Here is a 22,565-nt window from a genome sequence, read left to right on the forward strand (position 1 = left end):
CAGATGGCTTCACAGGCGAATTCTATCAAACATTTAGAGAAGAGCTAACACCTATCCTTCTCAAACTCTTCCAAAATATAGCAGAGGGGGGAACACTCCCAAACTCATTCTACGAGGCCACCATCACCCTGATACCAAAAACAGACAAGGATGTCACAAGGAAAGAAAACTACAGGCCAATATCACTGATGAACATAGATGCAAAATTCCTCAACAAAATACTAGCAAACAGAATCCAACAGCACATTAAAAGGATCATACACCATGATCAAGTGGGGTTTATTCCAGGAATGCAAGGATTCCTCAGTATATTCAAATCAATCAATGTGATAAATCATATTAACAAATTGAAGGATAAAAACCATATGATCATCTCAATAGATGCAGAGAAAGCTTTTGACAAAATTCAACACCCATTTATGATAAAAACTCTGCAGAAAGTAGGCATAGAGGGAACTTTCCTCAACATAATAAAGGCCATATATGGCAAACCCACAGCCAACATCGTCCTCAATGGTGAAAAACTGAAAGCATTTCCACTAAGATCAGGAATAAGACAAGGTTGCCCACTCTCACCACTCTTATTCAACATAGTTTTGGAAGTTTTAGCCACAGCAGTCAGGGAAGAAAAAGAAATGAATCCAAATCGGAAAAGAAGAAGTAAAACTGTCACTGTTTGCAGATGACATGATACTATACATAGAGAATCCTAAAGATGCTACCAGAAAACTACTAGAGCTAATCAATGAATTTGGTAAAGTAGCAGGATACAAAATTAATACACAGAAATCTCTGGCATTCCTATACACTAATGATGAAAAATCTGAAAGTGAAATCAAGAAAACACTCCCATTTACCATTGCAACAAAACGAATAAAATATCTAGCAATAAACGTACCTAAGGAGACAAAAGACCTGTATGCAGAAAATTATAAGACACTGATGAAAGAAATTAAAGATGATAGAAACAGATGGAGAGATATACCATGTTCTTGGATTGGAAGAATCAACATTGTGAAAATGACTCTACTACGCAAAGCAATCTATAGATTCAATGCAATCCCTATCAAACTACCACTGGCATTTTTCACAGAACTAGAACAAAAAATTTCACAATTTGTATGGAAACACAAAAGACCCCGAATAGCCAAAGCAATCTTGAGAACGAAAAATGGAGCTTGAGGAATCAGGCTCCCTGACTTCATACTATACTACAAAGCTACAGTAATCAAGACAGTATGGTAGTGGCACAAAAACAAAAAGATAGGTCAATGGAACAGGATAGAAAGCCCAGAGATAAACCCACACACATATGGTCACCTTATCTTTGATAAAGGAGACAGGAATGTACAGTGGATAAAGGACAGCCTCTTCAATAAGTGGTGCTGGGAAAACTGGACAGGTACATGTAAAAGTATGAGAGTAGAACACTCCCTAACACCATACACAAAAATAAGCTCAAAATGGATTAAAGACCTAAATGTAAGACCAGAAACTATCAAACTCTTAGAGGAAAACATAGGCAGAACACTCTATGACATAAATCACAGCAAGATCCTTTTTGACCCACCTCCTAGAGAAATGGAAATAAAAACAAAAATAAACAAATGGGACCTAATGAAACTTCAAAGCTTTTGCACAGCAAAGGAAACCATAAACAAGACCAAAAGACAGCCCTCAGAATGGGGGAAAATATTTGCAAATGAAGTAACTAAAAAAGGATTAATCTCCAAAATTTATAAGCAGCTCATGCAGCTCAATAACAATAAAACAAACAACCCAATCCAAAAATGGGCAGAATTCCTAAATAGACATTTCTCCAAAGAAGGTATACAGATTGCCAACAAACACATGAAAGAATGCTCAACATCATTAATCATTAGAGAAATGCAAATCAAAACTACAATGAGATATCATCTCACACCAGTCAGAATGGCCATCATCAAAAACTCTAGAAACAGTAAATGCTGGAGAGGGTGTGGAGATAAGGGTATACTCTTGCACTGCTGGTGGGAATGTGAATTGGCACAGCCACTATGGAGAACAGTATGGAGGTTCCTTAAAAAACTACAAATAGAACTACCATATGACCCAGCAATCCCACTACTGGGCATATACCCTGAGAAAACCATAATTCAAAAAGAGTCATGTACCAAAATATCCATTGCAGCTCTGTTTACAATAGCCCAGAGATGGAAACAACCTAAGTGTCATCATTGGATGAATGGATAAAGAAGATGTGGCACATATATACAATAGAATATTACTCAGCCATAAAAAGAAACGAAATTGAGCTATTTGTAATGAGGTGGATAGACCTAGAGTCTGTCCTACAGAGTGAAGTAAGTCAGAAAGAGAAAGACAAATACCGTATGCTAACACATATATATGGAATGTAAGAAAAAAAAATGTCATGAAGAACCTAGTGGTAAGACGGGAATAAAGACACAGATCTACTAGAGAATGGACTTGAGGATATGGGGAGGGTGAAGGGTAAGCTGTGACAAAGCGAGAGAGAGACATGGACATATATACACTACCAAACATAAGGTAGATAGCTAGTGGGAAGCAGCTGCATAGCACAGGGAGATCAGCTCGGTGCTTTGTGACCGCCTGGAAGGGTGGGTTAGGGAGTGTGTGAGGGAGGGAGACGCAAGAGGGAAGAGATATGGGAACATATGTATATGTATAACTCATTCACTTTGTTAGAAGCAGAAACTAACACACCATTATAAAGCAATTATATTCCAATAAAGATGTAAAAAAAAAGTTACAAACTGCTTTCCAATGGGGCTGTACCATTTTGTGTTCCCACCTGCAGTGTATGAGGTCCAGTTGTCCACATTCTTGCCAACCTGTGATATTGTCTTTTAAACTTTGGCTGTTCTAGTGAATATGTATTGGTATTTGTTATTTTAATTAGCATTTCCCAAATGAATAATGATATTGAACATCTTTTCCTGTGCTTCTTTGCCAGTTGCATATAAAAGTTTTAATTTTTGACAGATGACTAGACCTTTGTCAGATGAAGTCATTGCAGGCTACTCAGGCCAGCTTTCTTCTTTATTGTCAGCCCTGTGCATTCTGACTTTGACTACAGTAGTAGTAAATAAATAGTCTTGCTACGGGCAAAGTTTCACCTCCTTTACATGTGCTAATAACTCAATGATAGACAGTCACAGAAGGAGGAGCCCTTTCCCTGTAGTGTTTAACCTCCTCAAATGTACTTGATGAAGACTATTTGATGGAACTATTCAGAAACCTTTTCTAGTCTCTGCCCTTATCTATGAGGAGGCCACATTTAAACCTGAGCGTTTTAGTGCCCCTTTGCTTGTCTCCACATACTCTAAGCCTTTGGTTCTCAAAACTCAAGAATACATAAAAAATAACTTGTGAGTGCTTGTTAAAAATGCAGACTTCTGGGGCTTCCCTGGTGGCGCAGTGATTATGAATCTGCCTGCCAATGGAGGGGACACGGGTTCGAGCCCTGGTCCGGGAAGATCCCCATGCCGCGGAGCAACTAAGCCCGTGCGCCACAACTACTGAGCCTGTGCTCTAGAGCCCGTGTGCCACCACTACTGAAACCCGTGCGCCTGGAGCCCGTGCTCCACAACAAGAGAAGCCACCGCAATGAGAAGCCCGCGCACCTTAGCGAAGAGTAGCCCCTGCTTGCCGAAACTAGAGAAAGCCTGCACGCAGCAACAAAGACCCAACACAGCCAAAAATAAAATAGTAAATAATAAAAATAAATACTGGGGCTCCCCCTGCCGATTGATTTAGTAGATATGAATGAGCCCAGGAATCTGCATTTAATTAGCCTCTCCAGCTATTTCTTTTCTTTCTTTTTTTTTTTTAAATGAAAGCTTCTTTCTTTATTTATTTTTGGCTGTGTTGGGTCTTCGTTTCTGTGTGAGGGCTTTCTCTAGTTGTGGCGAGCGGGGACCACTCTTCATCGCAGTGCGCGGGCCTCTCACTGTCGCAGCCTCTCTTGTTGTGGAGCGCAAGCTCCAGACGCGCAGGCTCAGTAGTTGTGGCTCATGGGCCTAGTTGCTCTGCGGCATGTGGGATCTTCCCAGACCAGGACTCGAACCCGTGTTGCCTGCATTGGCAGGCAGATTCTCAACGACTGCGCAACCAGGGAAGCCCTCTCCAGCTATTTCTGATCCTGGTTGCCACCGAGGCCAGGGTTTCAGGGAGGTGGGGTCCCAGGCAGGAGCTCATCATTCATTAGCTATTTATTGAGTGCTTACTAGGTGTGAAATATAGGGGATATGGCCCTTGTTCACCAAGAGTTTACATTGAGGGGAGAAATAAGACTTGAATGCAGATAGGGTAACAGCTGCTTGCTCTCCAGGTTAGAGTTAGACTGTTCTTTCTTTCTTGCTCACATTTCACTTTGTGCAAGCCTCACATTGGTTTAGAATAATTTTTTCTAACTTATTTATTCACTTTTCTCTCTATCAGATTGTGTATTCCTTGAGGGCAAGTGAGCTTCACTGTTGACCTAAAGCATTTTTTTCAATCATCTTTACCTACTCCTATAACTTTGATTTTGGCAATGACTTCAACCTTAGTACCTTAGCAATGACTCCAACCTTATCACCTTGCTTGAGGCACTGTATGTTACAAAATGGTTTATCTTATCAATGATGTTTTATTATGTTACTGCTGCCGTAACCATTCCCTTTGTCGTCTATCCATCTTGATGGCCTGGAAGAGAGGTAGCAAAGATCAGACATGCTCCATTGGCTTTGGTTTTCACAGCAGGTGGGACATGACTGTGGTCATGTGGGTGAGATGTCAAGGTGAGTCGGGAAGTACTCTACGGCACAACGTTTGGACTGGAAGTTAGGATGTTCAAAAGGGGGTGGTCCTTAGATTCACATTTATGCAGGCATTGTGACATTCTGAAGACTTATTTGCTCAAGTTCAAGCTGGAAAGATATGAGCACATAGGTTAAGTCTCCAAGGAGGAAGAGTGGGCAGTTTTAGATTTAGACCAGTCGGTATCTACTTTTCCTTCTTGAGACTGGAACGATTGTAAATTCTCTTCTGGGAGAAGAGAATTGCATTTGACTTGACACTGAGGAAAGTGTGACGGTAAGGATAATTTAACTAAGAATAGTCTTTCAAAACAGTTGAAATTTTGGAGAGAAAGAACTGGTATGGAATGATGGAGAATCAAAAAAATTTAAAGCTATATATGCTTGTATACACTTTGCTTTTAGAATTAAGGCAAACGGTAAAGTGAGCTCAAGAAATGGCTCTAATTGGTTTAGTGTATTGGAATATATAAATGTCTTGAAATATGAGTCACTAATTAAGATTTAGGGATACTTTATTTTGGTGCTGGCTCAAGATGAATTTTTAGTTTAAGTTTTTCTCCATGGTATTCATTTTATATTGAAGTTAGATATTTTGTTGAGATTCCAACAAGTAAATTGTAGGATTTCTTTCTCTGGGCTATTTTGAGTTCTCTCCTCTTTCTGTACACAGGTCTGGTTTTTGGTTTAAGTGACTTTGGTTAATGGGAATTAACACCTAACGCCTGATTTAGATCTTGAGATTTGCCCAATATTATCCCCAAGTGCTAGAGTTTAAAAATATTTTCGGGTGGTGAGTGAGTGTGTGTGTATGGCAGTGGTCAGAAAAAAGGAGCCAATGAGGGTTTTAGGAGTTGCTTCTTGTCTTAGCCCAGAGGGTGATGGTTGGTGTCATTAGGAGCAGAGGGTTTTTTTCAGATGGGGAGGAATAAACATTTTTAGGATGAATGGCAGCTGGAAGCCAGTGATTGAATCTTGAAGCCCACCATTTTAGGCCTGCCTGAACCTCTTTCCCCACGAGATTACAAATGGTGCGATTAAGCAGGGAGGATGTTGAGGAAGGACCTTTTGGTTTGCTATCCTGGTGATTTTCCCTGGGGTTTCTGCTAGCTTTCTGGCAGGTATGTTCTGCTTTGTGGAAGAGGAAAGCCCTGTGTTCTCCTTCCAAGGGCAATGTGTCTGCTTTTTTGATTGAGATCTAATTAAACTCTGGACTACTATGTTTTCATAAGCAGTGAGTTGTACCTGTAGGCAATAGAAAAACAGGTAACAAAAGACAGATATACAGAGAGTGGTTTTCTAGAAGTTGAGTGAAGTGTTGTTTGAGGATTTGAGTGATTTTTTCCTCTCCACAGTGGAAGTGAAATCAAATGAATGCCATTTTGTTGCCAGGAGCAACTGGGTCTGCTTAATCCTTTAGCCAGGCAAATACAACAAGCTGCTTTGACTTCATTTTGTTTGGGTCTTTTAAACAGAGAAAGATTGGAAGCATCAGAGTGTTTCAGATTAAAAGGCTAAAGATACAGAAATTCTATAACTGATGTAAGAACAAGGAATCATTTCTTTTTTTTTAAAATTTATTTACTTTTATTTGTTGCAGTGCATGGGCCTCTCATTGCAGTGGCTTCTCTTGTTGCAGAGCACGGGCTCTAGAGCGCAGGCTCAGCAGTTGTGGTGCATGGGCTTAGCTGCTCCGTGGCATGTGGCATCCTCCCAGACCAGGGCTCAAACCCGTGTCCCCTGCACTGGCAGGCAGATTCTTAACCACCGCGCCACCAGGGAAGCCCGAGGAGTCATTTCTTATCTCACTCTGCTCATCTCAAAATCTTTCAACTATTCCCCATTGCCTCCGTATCACATCCCAATGGGCTGTGCTGAGATATATTGGTCCATTCAGCCTTTGGGGCAGCAGGAACCTGTTAACTGGTCATAGAGGTGGATTTGGCCTAGAGCTGCACAATTCAGAAATTTTCATGTTATCTCCAAGATAGGTAGTATGTTTCACGTGTGTGTTCAAAGTACTTATTAGGTAAAAGTAAACATTTAAAAGCAACCACAGTTTTGGTAACTCTGTTTTGGAATTTTCTTCCTTTTTTTCCTATACCAGAAGCCTTAAAAAACAAACAAACAAACAAACAAAAACAGGACCAGGCTCCTAACCTCTGAGAAACCTCAAGTACCTGCTTCACAGGCTTTCACAATATAGTGAAATTTCACAGGCTAATGGAGAAGGCAGACTTTCAGTAACTAATCACACAAAGAATTCATTGAAGTAAGAACTGGGTGCTTTGAGAAGGTATAAGAGCGGTCCTCTCCTATCTGGGCCATCAGGGAGGATTTCCCCAAGCAGATAAAACTGAAGAAGCTAGGGGAAGTCAGCCAAGTTTGGGGCAGGAGAGGGTTGACCTAAGGAAGCAGAGGCAGTAAGTATCAATAACCAATTAGTTTTCAGGGACATAGGTGGACTTTAGGATGACTCTCACATTTTGGGTTTGGGCAAGTGGGTGAATGGTGGTAACTGGAGGAAAAATTATTTTCTGGTAATGGATGGGTAGATGATTAGTTCAATGGAGGTGTTGTATAAATATGTGATCTTGTATTATAAGAAGGGCTTAGTTACTTTTGTTAAGTTAGAACTTCACAGTGTATAAGACACTATGTAGGTCCAGTGGGGAAATAGAAGAATAGATTTATGGTTCCTGCTTTCAAGGAGCTTATTCTTTTTTTTTTTTTTGCGGTACGCGGGCTCTCACTGTTGTGGCCTCTCCCATTGCGGAGCACAGGCTCCGGACGTGCAGGGCTCAGAGGCCATGGCTCACGGGCCCAGCCACTCCGCGGCATGTGGGATCCTCCTGGACCGGGGCATGAACCCATGTCCCCTGCATTGGCAGGCGGAGTCTCAACCACTGCACCATCAGGGAAGCCCAAGGAGCTTATTCTTTAATTGCAGTCAAGGAGTTAAATAACCCCTGAAGATTCTAGTAACACTCTAAGACAACAGCAGGAGAAATGTTATAGGCAGTACACAAATGATTGCTAAGTGAATTGTATAGGTGCTTCTTTCTTTTCTGCAATTGGTATCCAAGTAGAATTGCTCATCTGGTTTTACTCTTGTTTTACTTTCATAGTTTGAGATGGGTTGAGGATAGCATGAGCTTGTTTAATAATACTGTGGGTTATTTGCTTTGGAATAACTCATTTTAATTTTAAATTTGTCTCATTTTACAGAAGAGGAAACTAAGGCATGAGAGGTTAAATAACTTTCCCAAAGTCATGTAGCTGGTAAATGGTAAAGTTGGGATTCAGATCTAGTCAACTTGAATCCGAAGTCCCCTCTCCTCAGTTTTTAAACAATCCTATTCTTTTTATTTTTGATTTTTACTAAATATATCCCCTATCTCCTAATTTTAGACATATATATTGTTTCTAATTTGGTGCCTGTATTTCTGGTTAGACCTTTAGGATAAAGTCCTGGAAGTGGATTTCCTGTACCAAGGAATGCAAAATTTTTAAGGTTCCTTAGAACATATCAAATTCTTTTCCAGAAAAGTTCAAAAAATTTACAGTCGAGATGTACTCTTCAATCCCATGTAGAAGCATTTTTCAATTTCACGTGGTTGTCTAAGCCAAGACAAATAAGAGGACTCAGTAACACTGTGATAAAGATGGTGGTTAGGATAATGAATCACAGAATCTGTTAGAGCAGGAAGGAACTCCAGGTGTCATCTAGGCCACCTCTTTCTTTATTAATTAAGAGCCAAGGCTCAGAGAGCTTAAGGGACATAGTCCAAACCATACGTCTAACAGAGTCAGAGTTAGGATAAGAAGCTGCTCTTAGCACTGTGTGACACATTGAATCAGAGTCTCTTGATGGTAGGCATGATTCAGGGGTGTGCTGAAATGTCCATCTGGGGTCTCAATTGGAGATTTAACAGACTTAGTGTTGGAGTCAGCTTCATAGTTCCCCCTTGAAACTTCACAGTTGTGTCAGAGGGATGTGGAAGTAACTCAGAGGGATCTGCCCCGAACTGAGAGGTCCAGTACCCACCCAAGGAGATAAAGAACTCTTCTGGGCCGGGGGAACCCTGAAATCCCCTTTCATGAGTTCTCCTGCAGCTGGCCTACTCTGATCCACAGGAATGATTCTGAACTCTCTTTTCGTTATTCTGTAGATGGTACAATATGTTTGAAGAAAGGGCTGCTCACATAATTCAAAACTCATATAATTCAAAACTGGTTTTCTATAGCACTGACCAAAAAAGAAGGAGGATATTTCTGTTTTTTATTGCTCGATCATGTAGCAATAGTGTAAACAGAATTTACAAATTGATTTGGCTTGGTATCCCTCTGGATAGGCTGGGTTAAGCTGTTAAACCTCAACATTTTAATGACTTAACACAATAAAGGGTTGCTTCTTGCAAAAATCTGATGCAGGCTGGTTGACTGTCTCCTATGTTGCCGATATGCCATGCCAGGGTTGCCAAAGCATGGGAAAAGAGAGTTAAAGGAGCCATACAGTCTCTTAACTGACTCAGCCTGGAAGTGACAAATGCCACAGTCCATTGGCCAGAACTAGAAACGTGGTTCTGACTCAAATGGAGAAGGGGCTGGGAAAAGTGCGTGGAAGAGTACACAGATACTTGATGAGCCCTAATGGTCTCTTCCACACACTTGATGCTTGATACTTTGAAATTACCTGCTTAAAATTTTTTGTAGGCAATTTCATATCATTTCAAGTTTTAAGCATAAAGGTAAAACTTTCCTGTTACTTTCTTTCAAATATGCTTAAAGTGTAAGTGTTGGTTGAGTACACACTATCATTTTTAATAGATCTTTTGAGCTCCCTGTTAAAAACAATGAAACTTTTCAAAAATAGTTGTGAGATTTAGGTAAGTCATTTCACTTCTCTAAACCTGAATCCCAATTGAAAATGTGACTTAGCCCCTCATTCATGGGTATGTTGTGAAAATTAGATTAGAGATCACATGTAGAACACTTGACACAGTGCCTAGAACAAGGTAAGTGTTCAACAAATGTGGATTTTTCCTCTTTTTGGTATTGTTGATATTTAATGGATCTACCACTGTTGACAGTAATACTGGATCCTCTGACTCAGAGGTGTATCCATCATCATCAGAAGATAGCGTACTTTACAGGAATAAGCGATGTTTTGGCCAAATTCTGGAAATGAAATGTCTTCATCTTCTATATGTTCTTATTTTGATAGTCATGGGGGATTTCAAAGGCCATGCTCTCCCTGGAACCTTCTTCTTTATCTTGGGGATTTGGTGGACAACAAAGTGCATTCTGAAATATGCCTTCAAAAAGCACAAGCGGACTTCCTACCTTGATTCCAAAGTATTATTCCATCGAGTAGAAATTTTGGAGGGAATCATAATAGCTGGAATGGCTTTAACTGGTGAGTGACCCTTTTCTGTGTTCTGTCTGCTTTTTGGGGTATTTTCACATGCAAAGAGAAGATTCAATATCAAAACAAGAAATTGCTAAAATAAAATTTTTATTCAAAAATACTGAAATACATATTCTAATTGTAATTTCTATCTGATATAATTTACTAGAAGGTGATACTTCATGTTTATACAAAGGGCTATTCCTTAATGAGTTAGTCATAGCTGTTAACTTGCCTGCCCATTCAAGGTGAATTTCCTTTATAGAATTAGTTGGAGCCTTTAAAATAATTTTGTATCAATTATTCTGATGCCTGAAAGAGTAAACTCTATCAGAAACCATTTTTCAAAATGACACCAAAATAATCAAATGATTATGGGAAGACTTCAATAATAAATCATTGCCGATAGGCTGTCCAGACGGTCAGGCTGAAGAAAACTTATCTCCTGCGCTCATCCTCTTTGTGTGATTACTAAATTAGAGAGGGAGGTTGGGCCAGATGATTGTAAGGCCTTTCCATTGGCTCCATGATTCTGTAAAAATGTTCTGTGTTTTTAAAGTTTTAAAGAGAGGGATTTCGTTGCCAAATTCTATAGATTAATAAATAAAGCAGCATCTTCAAGAAAGCTTAAATGTGTAACTGACTAGACTCTATGCTGTATCTGTCTGTGCTTTCTCGGTTATCCTTAATTGGGGAGAAGCTGAACTCTTAGCATTTTAATCCTGAACCAAGCACAACTCCCTACCCAAAGACATAGTGTATAAGAAGGAAATAATCAGATGCCATAGAACTAATCTCACAAATCTAAATCCAAAATTACTCAGGATTTATCTAGTCATTAAATTAAAATAGGAACTAAGACCGTCAGTGGAACTGATCGGGGAACTCAGTGGAACTAAGATCATTAGCTTTGAAGATCTGAAATAGCTGTTTGACTAAATTGGCCATCTTTGACTAAAAGTGATTATCCAAACCAGTATTTGAAGCTCTAAAACCAGCCTAAAGAACCAGTGCTCAGCTGTTAGGGAACAGCCCCGAAAGATGAATCAATGTCATAAAAGGACACTATATTGGACTAAGCAGTAGGCTGATCCTTCTGCATCTTCCTGCTTTCTCAATAAAGTTATGGAAAGATTGCTTAAAGTGTGCTATGTCCCTCCGTAGGCATGCTTGGAGAACAGTTTATTCCTGGAGGACCACACCTGACCTTATATGACTACAAAGAGGGCCAGTGGGTCCAACTCCTGGGCTGGCATCATTTTACCATGTACTTCTTCTTTGGGCTGCTGGGTGTGACAAACATCTTATGTTCCACCATCAGGTCACTTCCTGCCTCCTTTACCAAGTTAATGTTAGCAAATGCCTTATTTGTGGAGGGTAAGTATGAGTATTTTCATATACCTTTCACTATTATTGGACATTTGTCTAGCCCTTTACAATAATACTCCTTTAGTGTCCTGGTGCAGCCTTGACCCACAGGGCCATCTGTTTGGGCCATGGTGAGCTATTGAGATGTCCTAGACAGTATGCCCAAGTTTTTCCTTCCCTACTGACTCATTTAGTATAGCTGGACAAGCGCAATCATTCAATGTGTTTTATTCATATTTCACATCTGTCTTAAAGAACCACCTACCATGGTTATTTATCTCTGGTTTATCCTGGAGATTATCATTATTTCCATCTTTAACATGTGAAACTGAGCTCAGAGTAGTGAAGCATATATATCCTCAAACGAAGAGACCACTCACAGCAGAGTAGCTTCCATACCTACAAACTAGCCTTTTTAATATTGATATAGTAAAACTCCACCATTACATGATAAGCAGGGTCCAAAAAATTCAGTCACAGAAAAATGAGGTCCTAACATTTTTTTGTTCAGTTGGCCTCCCTGTTACTGTATAAGGAAACACTGAAAACAAGTATTTAATGATTTGTTTTCATTTATTTCATATGTAAAGGATAGATTGATCATAGAACTGAAAAAGCCCCCAGTTATCAGGAGGCAGTCATTTCCTAACGTCCACCTTGCCTCCCACGTCTAAAGGTAAGAGCTTTTGCCAAACGCTCTTTGAAAACAAGAGCTAGATAAAAGTTGGGCACCAACAACTAAGCATGATTCTCATTATCTCAGGATGTTACCATATTTTGAATGAACATCCTTTCCTCCTCATCCAAATGAAAAGAATGAAGCTGAAGCTGGAATCTGTCCATGGGATTAAAAAATGTAGCTAGCTACTACTTCTTGGAAGCTTCCAGAGAATCTTGTCGTACCCATCAAAGTGCACTTTTATGATTTGTGTGTATATCTGCTGCCTCCAGTGGACTGAATTCCTTAAGGCGAGGCTTTGTCTCATTCCTCTGCCTATTCACCCTAACTCCTGCTGCCCTACCCTCATCATGCTTATTATTCATCCTTTTGCATAAGAGGTGCTTTGAAATATAGTTGGTTGAAAATGTCATAACATATTGGAGGAGAGAATAAAGGTTGGGGAAGGGAAAAGGAGATTTCAAAGATTCCATCCTAAAGAGGTAGCGGTGACTCCAAAAATGGTAGAGGTTTCCATTATTGTGGGAAGCAGTGGGCACCTGATATTTTGGACAGAGAAATGTGTGTGTTTGTAAAGTTTTGTGTCGAGAGAGAGAGAGAGAGAGAGAGAGAGAGAGAGAGAGAGAGAGAGGGAGAAACAGTAGGTAATTTCATTGAAAAAGACAAACTATTTTTTCTCCCTGTATCAGGTTTTGTCTTCTACAATCACACTCATGGTCGGGAGATGCTGGACATGTTTGTGCACAAGCTTCTGGTCTTGGTCATCTTTTTGACAGGCCTGATTGCCTTCTTGGAGCTGTTCATACTGACCAATATAACTGTGGAACTTCTGCGGATAAGCTTTTTCCTACTTCAGGGAAGCTGGTTCTGGCAGGTGAGTTGGGCCTCCAATTAATGTACCTGGTATCTCCACTGATAACCTTCTGTCTTTGATTGGTGGGTGTTTTGCTCTAGAACCCAGAGACTTCCTTCTGATGTGCTGCTGGTAGTGAGAATGTGGACCTTTGAGAGGTGATGTTTCTTTGAGTGGCCTGGTGGCCCTGGTGGGAGCAGTGATAGAGCAGCAGGGAAGGAGGTTGGGTGTGTACATTTTCATCACACACCTGAGTATCCATTTTGTAGGAACTCTGAGCCAGTGATTTTAGCTGGAAGCAATTTCTGATGCTAAAGCAGCTTAAAGCCTAATGGGTAATAAGCTCTAGAAACATATGGAAGGCAGGAAAGGGAGGAAATTATTATGTACTGAGAAAAAATTATGTGCCGGCCACTGTATGGGACTTTTACACGCACATTGTTTCATTTTGTCCTCATGATGACTTGGACGTTAGGTATTATCATCCTTATCATCCCCAATTTACTGACAAAGAAGACTCAGAGAGACCAAGTTACTTTCCCAGGATCACACAGTAATGGAGCTAGCACCTAAATGTGGGTCTGTCTGACTCCAAATCCCAGGCACTTTCCATTTTACTGTTGACTCCCTGACGTTGGAGTGTTGAAAACATGTATTCCAATCAGTGAACATATACTTTATAGAGACTGATAAATCATAATCCAACATACATATATAGATGTAAAGAAAGTCTGGGATGAAAGGTGAATGTGGTTTAATCAGGGAAGATTTCTTAGAGATTTTTAGTCACTAAAGTGCAGCGATTTGGGATGAGGAGGTTATTCCAAGGATTTGCATTTCAGCGAGGAGTGGTAAGAAAGCACTGGTAGGCAAGAGGAAGAGAAACATCATGGTCAAAGCATCATGGCTAGGAAAGATGTGAAATTTAAGCTTATGGGGGACTAGAAAGGCTGTTGGAACAGAGGCTAGTAAAGAGAGGACTAGATTCAGGGCTTATTTTTATTTAATTTAATTTATTTATTTATTTTTGGCTGTGTTGGGTCTTCGTTTCTGTGCGAGGGCTTTTTCTAGTTGTGGCTAGCGGGGGCCACTCTTCATCGCAGTGCGCGGGCCTCTTACTGTCACGGCCTCTCTTGTTTCGGAGCACAGGCTCCAGACGTGCAGGCTCAGTAGTTGTGGCTCACGGGCCTAATTGCTCTGCAGCATGTGGGATCTTCCCAGACTAGGGCTCGAACCCGTGTCCCCTGTATTGGCAGGCAGATTCTCAACCACTGCGCCACCAGGGAAGCCCAGGGCTTATTTTGAAGGAAAAAATGGTATAGAAAAATAACAAATACCTTATCATGTGATAAAATTGATAATCGGTGAATTTAACCAGTTGGTATACAGAAGTTGTTCTGTGAGATTATTTATCATCTGCTGGGAAGCGAAATAGAATGGCATGTAAAACATGATTATGTATTCTATATCTCTTGATTGGAATGTTTTGCTATGTACGTGTATTGCCAATTCAAAACTAAAAATAAATTTAAAAAAATTTAAAAGTGATAACTTCCGGTCAAGATGACACAGTGAGTTTATGCTTCAGTGTATCTCCTCTGCTTCAAACATGTAACAGTGACACATAAACTATCAAAAATACCTATAAAATAAAAAAGAAATCAAAAGAAGAGAAAAGTAAATGAAAGTAAGAGACTAAAGAATACGTAGTTGCAATTAAACAACACAAACAAAAATAGGGCAAGCCACCTGTGGTCCAGACACAGAATAGAAATGCAGAGCCAGAGTAGAGCTGGGCTGCAGGCCTGAGGGCTCCAGGTCTAGGGTAGACATGGCAGTTGGTTCTTTGGCTCCAGGGGAGCTAAAAGGAAATTGAAGGGTTCCTCTTGATGTGGGGATAAAACCAGGTTCTTCGAACTCTTTTTAGTTATATGTTTACATATTCTCTACTCCTAATTGCTTTTCATCCATTTGATCTTTCACTTTCTGATAGAGGTCTGTTAAAATTTTATCTTATAGTTATGGATTTGTTAATTTCTCCTTATTTTCAATTTTTTCTTTAATGTCATGTATTCTGCTTCTGCCCTTCTAGTTTTTTGAGTTGAATGTTCACTTATTTTCAGTTTTTCTTGTTTTTAAATAAATACACCTAAGGCTATAGAATTTCTTCTATACACTACTGTAGCTACCTCCTGTGAGATTTGGTGTGTGGTAGCTTTCACTCTTGGGCAACTTGTTTTTTTTTTAACATCTTTATTGGAGTATAATTGCTTTACAATGGTGTGTTAGTTTCTGCTTTATAACAAAGTGAATCAGTTATACATATACATATGTTCCCATATCTCTTCCCTATTGCGTCTCCCTCCCTCCCACCCTCCCTATCCCACCCTTCTAGGTGGTCACAAACCACAGAGCTGATCTCCCTGTGCTATGCAGCTGCTTCCCACTAGCTATCTATTTTACGTTTGGTAGTGTATATGTGTTCATGCCACTCTCTCATTTGTCACAGCTTACCCTTCCCCCTCCCAATATCCTCAAGTCCATTCTCTAGTAGGTCTGTGTCTTTATTCTCTTGGGCAATTTTGAATGTTGCATTTTCTATGTGCTTTCCTTTTTAATTTATGAGTTATTTAGGAGTGCACTTTTCAGTTTCCAAAAATATTTTTTCTTTTTATTATTTATTTTCAATTCAATTGCTTTGTATGTGTTCTCTTTGAAATGTGTTGGGACTTCCTTTGGGACATAGCCCAATGTCAGTGGTAGTAAATGTTCCATGTATCTGAAAAGAAAGTATATTCTGTCTTTGCTGTGTTGAAGATTCTACATATATTTACTAAATCAAGTTTCTTAAAGAGCTAAATATTCAAATAAAGAAGTTAGAAAGTAAGAAAAAAGGGGAGGGCTTCCCCGGTGGTGCAGTGGTTAAGAAACTGCCTGCCAATATAGGGGACACGGATTTGAACCCTGATCCGGGAAGATCCCACATGCCGCGGAGCAACTAAGCCCGTGCGCCACAAGTACTGAGCCTGCGCTCTAGAGCCCATGAGCCACAACTACTGAAGCCCACGCACCTAGAGCCCGAGCTCTGCAATAAGAGAAGCCACTGCAATGAGAAGCCCGCGTGCCGCAACTAGAAAAAGCCTCGCGCAGCAACAAAGACCCAACGCAGCCAAGAATAACTAAAAAATAAACTTATGTAAAAAAAAAAGTAAAAAGGGGAAACCCAAAGAGAGTTGAAGAAAGGAATAATAAAGGTAAGAGCAGAATTAATGAAACTAATTTGAGTTCCATTAATAATTAATGATTAATTAAATATCTGAGGGAGGAAGCTGTGGGGTGTCACAACTGAGAACTAGTTGGCTTAATTTTGTCCCTTTTGGCAGATAAATAATCTTTTCACATTTCCCCAGGAGCTTTTCTAAGGAAGAGATATGAGGTTAAAGTCTTGGGGCATAAATCTGAGATTATTTAAAAAATTTTCCAGCCATCATTATGTCTAGACTAGTATCTTTCTTTACCTGGCAGCCAGACTAAGTAACGTTTGGGACTTAAAGGAAAATGAACATTTCATACCAATGCAAACACACACACTGGCAGGAAATGAAGCTTTAGCCATAGTACATCTCCTTCCCCGCCCCCTCCCTGTTAGATTCCTCTGAAACAAAAATGTTTCAGGGACTTAGGTGAATTTATTATGCTTCCATGTTTTGTTGCTATGAATGTTTATGCCCCAAACTCTATCTCAAGCTAATACTATTACATTGTGATTTCCTTTTCACCATATTTTTTTCTCTCACTACTTCTCCATACATGGTTAATATTAAGCACAATACTAGCGCTTAAACAATATATAGACAGATTAGAGAAAAGGTACACCTAGATTCTTGGAACCATAAGTATGGTGAACTGAATGAGGCAAATGCTCACAGTGGCCATTTTTAAAATAACTCATCTATAAATAATTAGGTAGTAGACAAACCTGGAGGGGATTCTCCTCCCAACCTATTAAAAATGGTCTCTTTCCTAAACCACATTACAGCCAAATATATTTTCTCAAAAACCTAACCATGATGCAATTTAAAAAAGAAAAAAAAATCCCTTGGGTCCATTTATTCCATGAATCGTGTTTTCTGAGTCTGTGTGTGGGACAATATTTCTAAAGCTCACTTTAGAAAGCTCGCTTTGTCATTCTCAAATTCCCACCCTTCGTGGTCAGAGCCATGGCTCAGAGAGAATCAGGAAATGAGGAAGACACACCTGCTGCCTTTGCTTCTCAAGATGTTGGACAATTGCTTCAGCTGTGCCTCCCAGCTCCACTAATTGCACCAGCAACTCCCATGATCCCCAGATCTCTAAGCCCAAACTAAAACCCAGCCTTGTCTTATCTTTAAGAATGATAAAAGTTCATTTGAAAATGACAAAAAGACCCAACTAAGCAGCAGTGGTCTGAGGTCTGATATGGTAGATCAAACACTTGCTTAGGCTTATAGTGTTGAAATAAGTGACTGGAAAATAAGAAAGAAAACACTAGGAAAGTTGAACTAACATATAGGTAATGGGCCCTGGCTGGATGCCTATTAGAGAAGATAATTATTTACATTTTAAATGTGATACTAATGAAGCTTAAACTAGTCTAAAACAGATGTTCAGGAGTGACATACAAGATACAGCAAGAAAAAAATTCTTTTTCAGACCTTTTTTTTCTTGGAATTTTATATTAGGAAGGAAATTAAGACAGCAGATGAAAGAATAGTGACTAACTTTTACATTTAAAGGAAGATTTAATGGGTTGTGGCATTATCTGGCCTTAATTTTCAACTTTCCTAATTTACTTGGGTTTAGCCTGAAGTGACTTTCCAAACGTTTCTATGGCTTTCAGTATAGTCACATCTGTTAACTCTGTTCACAGGTTTCACAGTGGCCTTCAGTCAAATATTTAGCGTTCAGTATATTAGGCTATGAGGATCCCAGTGAGATTAGCAGTAGAGGCGTGCTCAAAGTTTCTCTTTTCCTGGTGTAAAACAGTAAATGCTTTGGTAAAATTGATGATGACTGAGAGATTTCATTTTGGAAGCTCCAAAAAAGGGTTGTGACTATGGCATGGAGGGAGAAGTCTGTGAGCTTCCAGGTCAAGCAGACCTGCGTCTGAATTCTGGATCTACCATATTAATCACATGACCATAGACTAGCTATTCTGTGAGCTTAAGTTTCCTCAAATAAAAAATAGAAATGATGTCTCATGAGACTGTTGCTTGAATGAAATATTCCAACCTGAAAATACCTCATGCCTTGAGGAGATATTGTTAATTCCATAGGAAGAGTGTTGAGAAAGCTTCCAGAAGAAGGTAAACTTGAGTTGGGGTTTGAAAGATGGTTGAGAGTCACCAGTGTGTCCAGGCTTGAGCTTTAGGACAGTTGATACTCTTCTGCTTATTTCAGGCTTAGCTCCTTCCTGTATTAGTGTCCTAGGGCGGCAGTCACAAATTCCCACAAGCAGGAAGACTTAAAACAATGGAAATTTATGCTTCACTGTTCTGGGAGATGGAACTAAGAATCAAGGTGGCAGCAGGTTGATTCTGTCATGGGGGCCCAAAGGGAGAATTTGTCCCATGCTACCCTCCTAGTCAGTTGCCAGCAATCCTTGACTTGGCAGCATGACTCCAATCTCTGCCTCCATAGTCACACCTGTGTGTCTCTGTGTGCCTGTGTCTTCATATGGACTTCTTGTAAGGACACCCATCATTAGATGCAGGGCCAGTTCTGATCCAATATGACCTCATCTCATCTGGATGACATCTACAAATAACTTATTTCCAAATGAGGTCACATTCACAGGTATCTGGGGTTAGGGTTTCAACATGCCCTTTTAGAGGGCACCATTTAGCCCACAACTGCTAAGTCTTCCCTCTGGGAGCTGGAGCAAATCACTCCCCAATCGGGTAGATGGGTGGTGTGGACGGCATTGAAGGAAGATAGGTGACACTGATAGGTGGGAACTGGAGAGCTAGTCCATTGTGCATTAAACTCAACCTTCCTAAAAGGCCCTTTCTTGACCCAGAATTTCTCTGTCATCCTCCCTGAATTGATGAGAGAGGAGGACATGAGAGGCAGATTCTCATGGTCCTGGCACCCTAGCTAAAATGGCTGGGCCCCCTGAACTGAGAATTGACTACATGACTTCTTGTAGGAAACTTGTCAGTTTCCTTCTTGTCATTTCCAAACAGTGAGCACAGAGGAGCCAGCAAGTCTCGCTTTCTTACAGGGCCTTCAGAGACCTGGGCTCTGGTCACTGTGGTCTCCACAGTGAGCTTTCGTAACAGTATATAAAGGGGTATTGCAAAACACGGATATGTCCAAACAGCAGGCAAACTAGCTGGGTGGCATTTTTCTCCTGGAGTTTCTGGATGCTGTAGGTTCAGATCTCTAATCTGATGACTGATCTATCTTTTGCCAGTGGTGTTAACTCCTCATTCCTTTAGAACGTTACCATGTCCTAATGCAGAATCCCCAGCCCTTGGCGGGTGAGACACAGCAGCAATGACGCAAATACTTTTGTAACTGTTTGGAGATGGAAGGGCAGGCTCGTGCGTTACTTAGTTTTCTTATCTCTAAAATAGAGACAACAAAGGGATTCTGTCTCCTGGGATGTAGAGGAGGGCAGGAAGGAGTTATTACACAGTACCTTGCTAATTTCAACTCATGATATTTTGGAAAACTTTATGAATGTGACATTGGTTAATAAATAAAATGCATAGCACCAGAGTAAAAATAAAGACCTCTGGATTGCTCCTCTTGGTCAGGCAACTACCAACCTGAATGATAAATCGATGGAGAGCACATGTTGTGGCTCATGCTTTGGGAAAAAAAATAGAAATATTTCTATTTTTAGAAATAAGCTGAGACTGCAGACTTTTGTGTGAAGTTCCCTAATTTTTTAAATGTTGAAAACTAATTCAAATTATTTTAAAAAGTGTGCAGGCCAGGCAAAGAATGTCTGTGATGCAGATGTGGACCAGGGTCTGCCAGTCTCTAATCTGTGTTTTAAGGGTAAGACAGTACCATGTCTTCATGGGACCAACTACCATCTCAGTACTGATTGTTCAAACCGTATCAGAACTGCTGAGGTGACTCACATGGACCCTGTTGTCCAGGCCACTGTCCTTCATACTGCTCCACGAAAGGCTAAATGATGAAAGAGAGTGTGGGGTAGAAGAAAGAACACACAGAGTTTTGCAGCCAGACGGTCATGGTTTGGAACCCTGTCTTAGTCATTTGGCCATTTTGAAATGTTGGGGAAGTTACTGAAGTCTCTGAGTTCCAGTTTTACCCTCTGTAATATGGGGATAATGATACCTTCTTCCTGGGGTTGTTGTGAGAATGAGAATTACTGTGAAGTTTATGTGTATGAGTGTGGTTAAAGTGCCTGACACATGGCAGTACATCTACCAAGTGGTACAAATGGCAGTTCTCCTTCCAACTAAAGGGAATCCTTTAAAATGGGAAACAGGAACACGTGATTAAGGCACAAATCTTAGCTTTCCCCGATTTATTCACATTACTTGAAATTTCAAACAGAAATGGTTTCACTCAATATTATAAACTAAATCCTTTTTTTTTCCCCTGTAAGATTTCATTTATTAGATGTATGATCAGGAGCAAATCACTAAACCACCTAATTTTCTCATCTGGTTAAAGAGGATAACAATACATTAACTTGGGATAATAGCACATTATTGGGGACTTCCCTGGTGGCACAGTGGTTAAGAATCCACCTGCCAATGCAGGAGACACGGGTTGGAGCCCTGGTCCGGGATGATCCTACATGCCACGGAGCAACTAAGCCCCTGTGCCACAACTACTGAGCCTGCGCGCTAGAGCCCACGAGCCACAACTACTGAAACCTGTGCGCCTAGAGCCCGTGCTCCACAACGATAGAAGGCACCGCAGTGAGAAGCCGGCACACCTCAATGAAGAGTAGCCCCCATTTACTGCAACTAGAGAAAACCTGCACGCAGCAATGAAGACCCAACGCAGCCTTAAAAAAAAAAAAAAAAAAAAGACCACATTATTGAAGGGCCATAGTAAGGAAACCTCCTAAGCACTGTAACTGACACATAGTTAGCTAATATGATAGACATTTGTACAATTATCCAAGAAATTATCTTGGTTTTCTATTTCGTTTGGATCTTGAAACCTGACATCTGTTCCTCTATCTACCTACCTATCATCTATGTATCTTAAATTTTTATTGGAGTAAAATTCATATAACATAGAATTAACCTTCCTTCCTTCCTTCCTTCCCTCCTACCTCCCTCCCTCCCTTCCTTTTCCAGTTTTATTAAGGAATAATTGATGTACAGCCCAGTATAAATTTACAGTGTACAGCATAATGATTTCACTTACCTAATGAAATGATTATCTAAATAAGTTTAGTGAACATCCATCATCTCATGTGGAAACAAAATTAAAGACAAAGAAAAAAAATTCTTTTTCCTGTGATAAGAAATCTTAGAATTTACTCTAACTTTCATATATAACTTACAGCAGTGATAATTCTATTGATCATATTGTACATTATATTACTTATTTATTGTATAACTGGAAGTTTGTACCTTTTGAGTGCCTTTATCCAATATCTCTTCCTCCCACCTTCCACTTCTGGTAACCACAAATCTGATCTCTTTTTCTAAGAATTTGTTTGTTTGTTTTTGAAGTATAATTGAAAAATAAAAATTTTATTTGTTAGTCCCTCATGCACAACATAGTGATTTGATATTTCTATACATTTCAAAATGATCACCACAATACTGTAGTTGCCATCTGTCACCATACGAAGCTATTACATAATTATTGACTATTCCCAACACTGTACATTTCATACCTGTGACTCTTTTATTTTGTGACTGGAAGCTTGTACCTCTTAATCTCCCTCACTGATTTCTCTCATCCCCCCCACCTCTCTCCTCTCTGGCACCATTTTATGCATTTTAAAGTGTATAATTCAGCAGCATTTAGTACATTCACAGTGTTGTGCAACTATCACCTCTATTTAGTTCTAAAACATTTTCATCACCCCAAAAGGAAACCACGGATCCATTAACCAGTCATTTCCTTTTCCTCTCCTCCCAGTCCCTGGTTACCACTCTGCTTTCTGTTGCTATGGATTTACCTATTCTGGCTATTTCATGTAAACAGAATCATGCAATATGTTACCTTTTGTGTCTAGTTTCTTTCTCTGACATGTTTTCAAGGTTCATCCATGTTGTATTATATATTAATATGTCACTTTTTATGGCTGAATAATATACTGCCATAATACCACATGGTGCTAATTCATCATCAGCTGATGGACATTTGGATTGTTTTTAACTTTTGGCTCTTGTGAATAATGCTGCTATGAACATTTGTGTAGAAGTTTTTGTTTGCTTTCAA

At 39.9% G+C, this 22,565-nt stretch overlaps 1 protein-coding gene across 1 annotated transcript in view; it reads left to right on the top strand.

Annotated features, from left to right (window-relative positions):
• TMEM45A (transmembrane protein 45A) overlaps positions 1–22,565 on the top strand; it is a 101,466-nt gene that overhangs the window by 54,445 nt on the left and 24,456 nt on the right. Inside the window, exons 2-4 of the mRNA XM_030861031.2 lie at positions 10,051–10,242; positions 11,398–11,610; positions 12,970–13,154. Coding sequence (XP_030716891.1) covers positions 10,053–10,242; positions 11,398–11,610; positions 12,970–13,154 — 588 coding nt within the window. The 5' untranslated portion in view covers positions 10,051–10,052. The remainder of the gene's footprint in view (positions 1–10,050; positions 10,243–11,397; positions 11,611–12,969; positions 13,155–22,565) is intronic.

Source organism: Globicephala melas, chromosome 4 (assembly GCF_963455315.2).
Source record: "Globicephala melas chromosome 4, mGloMel1.2, whole genome shotgun sequence".
In the NCBI taxonomy this organism is placed as follows: Eukaryota; Metazoa; Chordata; class Mammalia; order Artiodactyla; family Delphinidae; genus Globicephala; species Globicephala melas.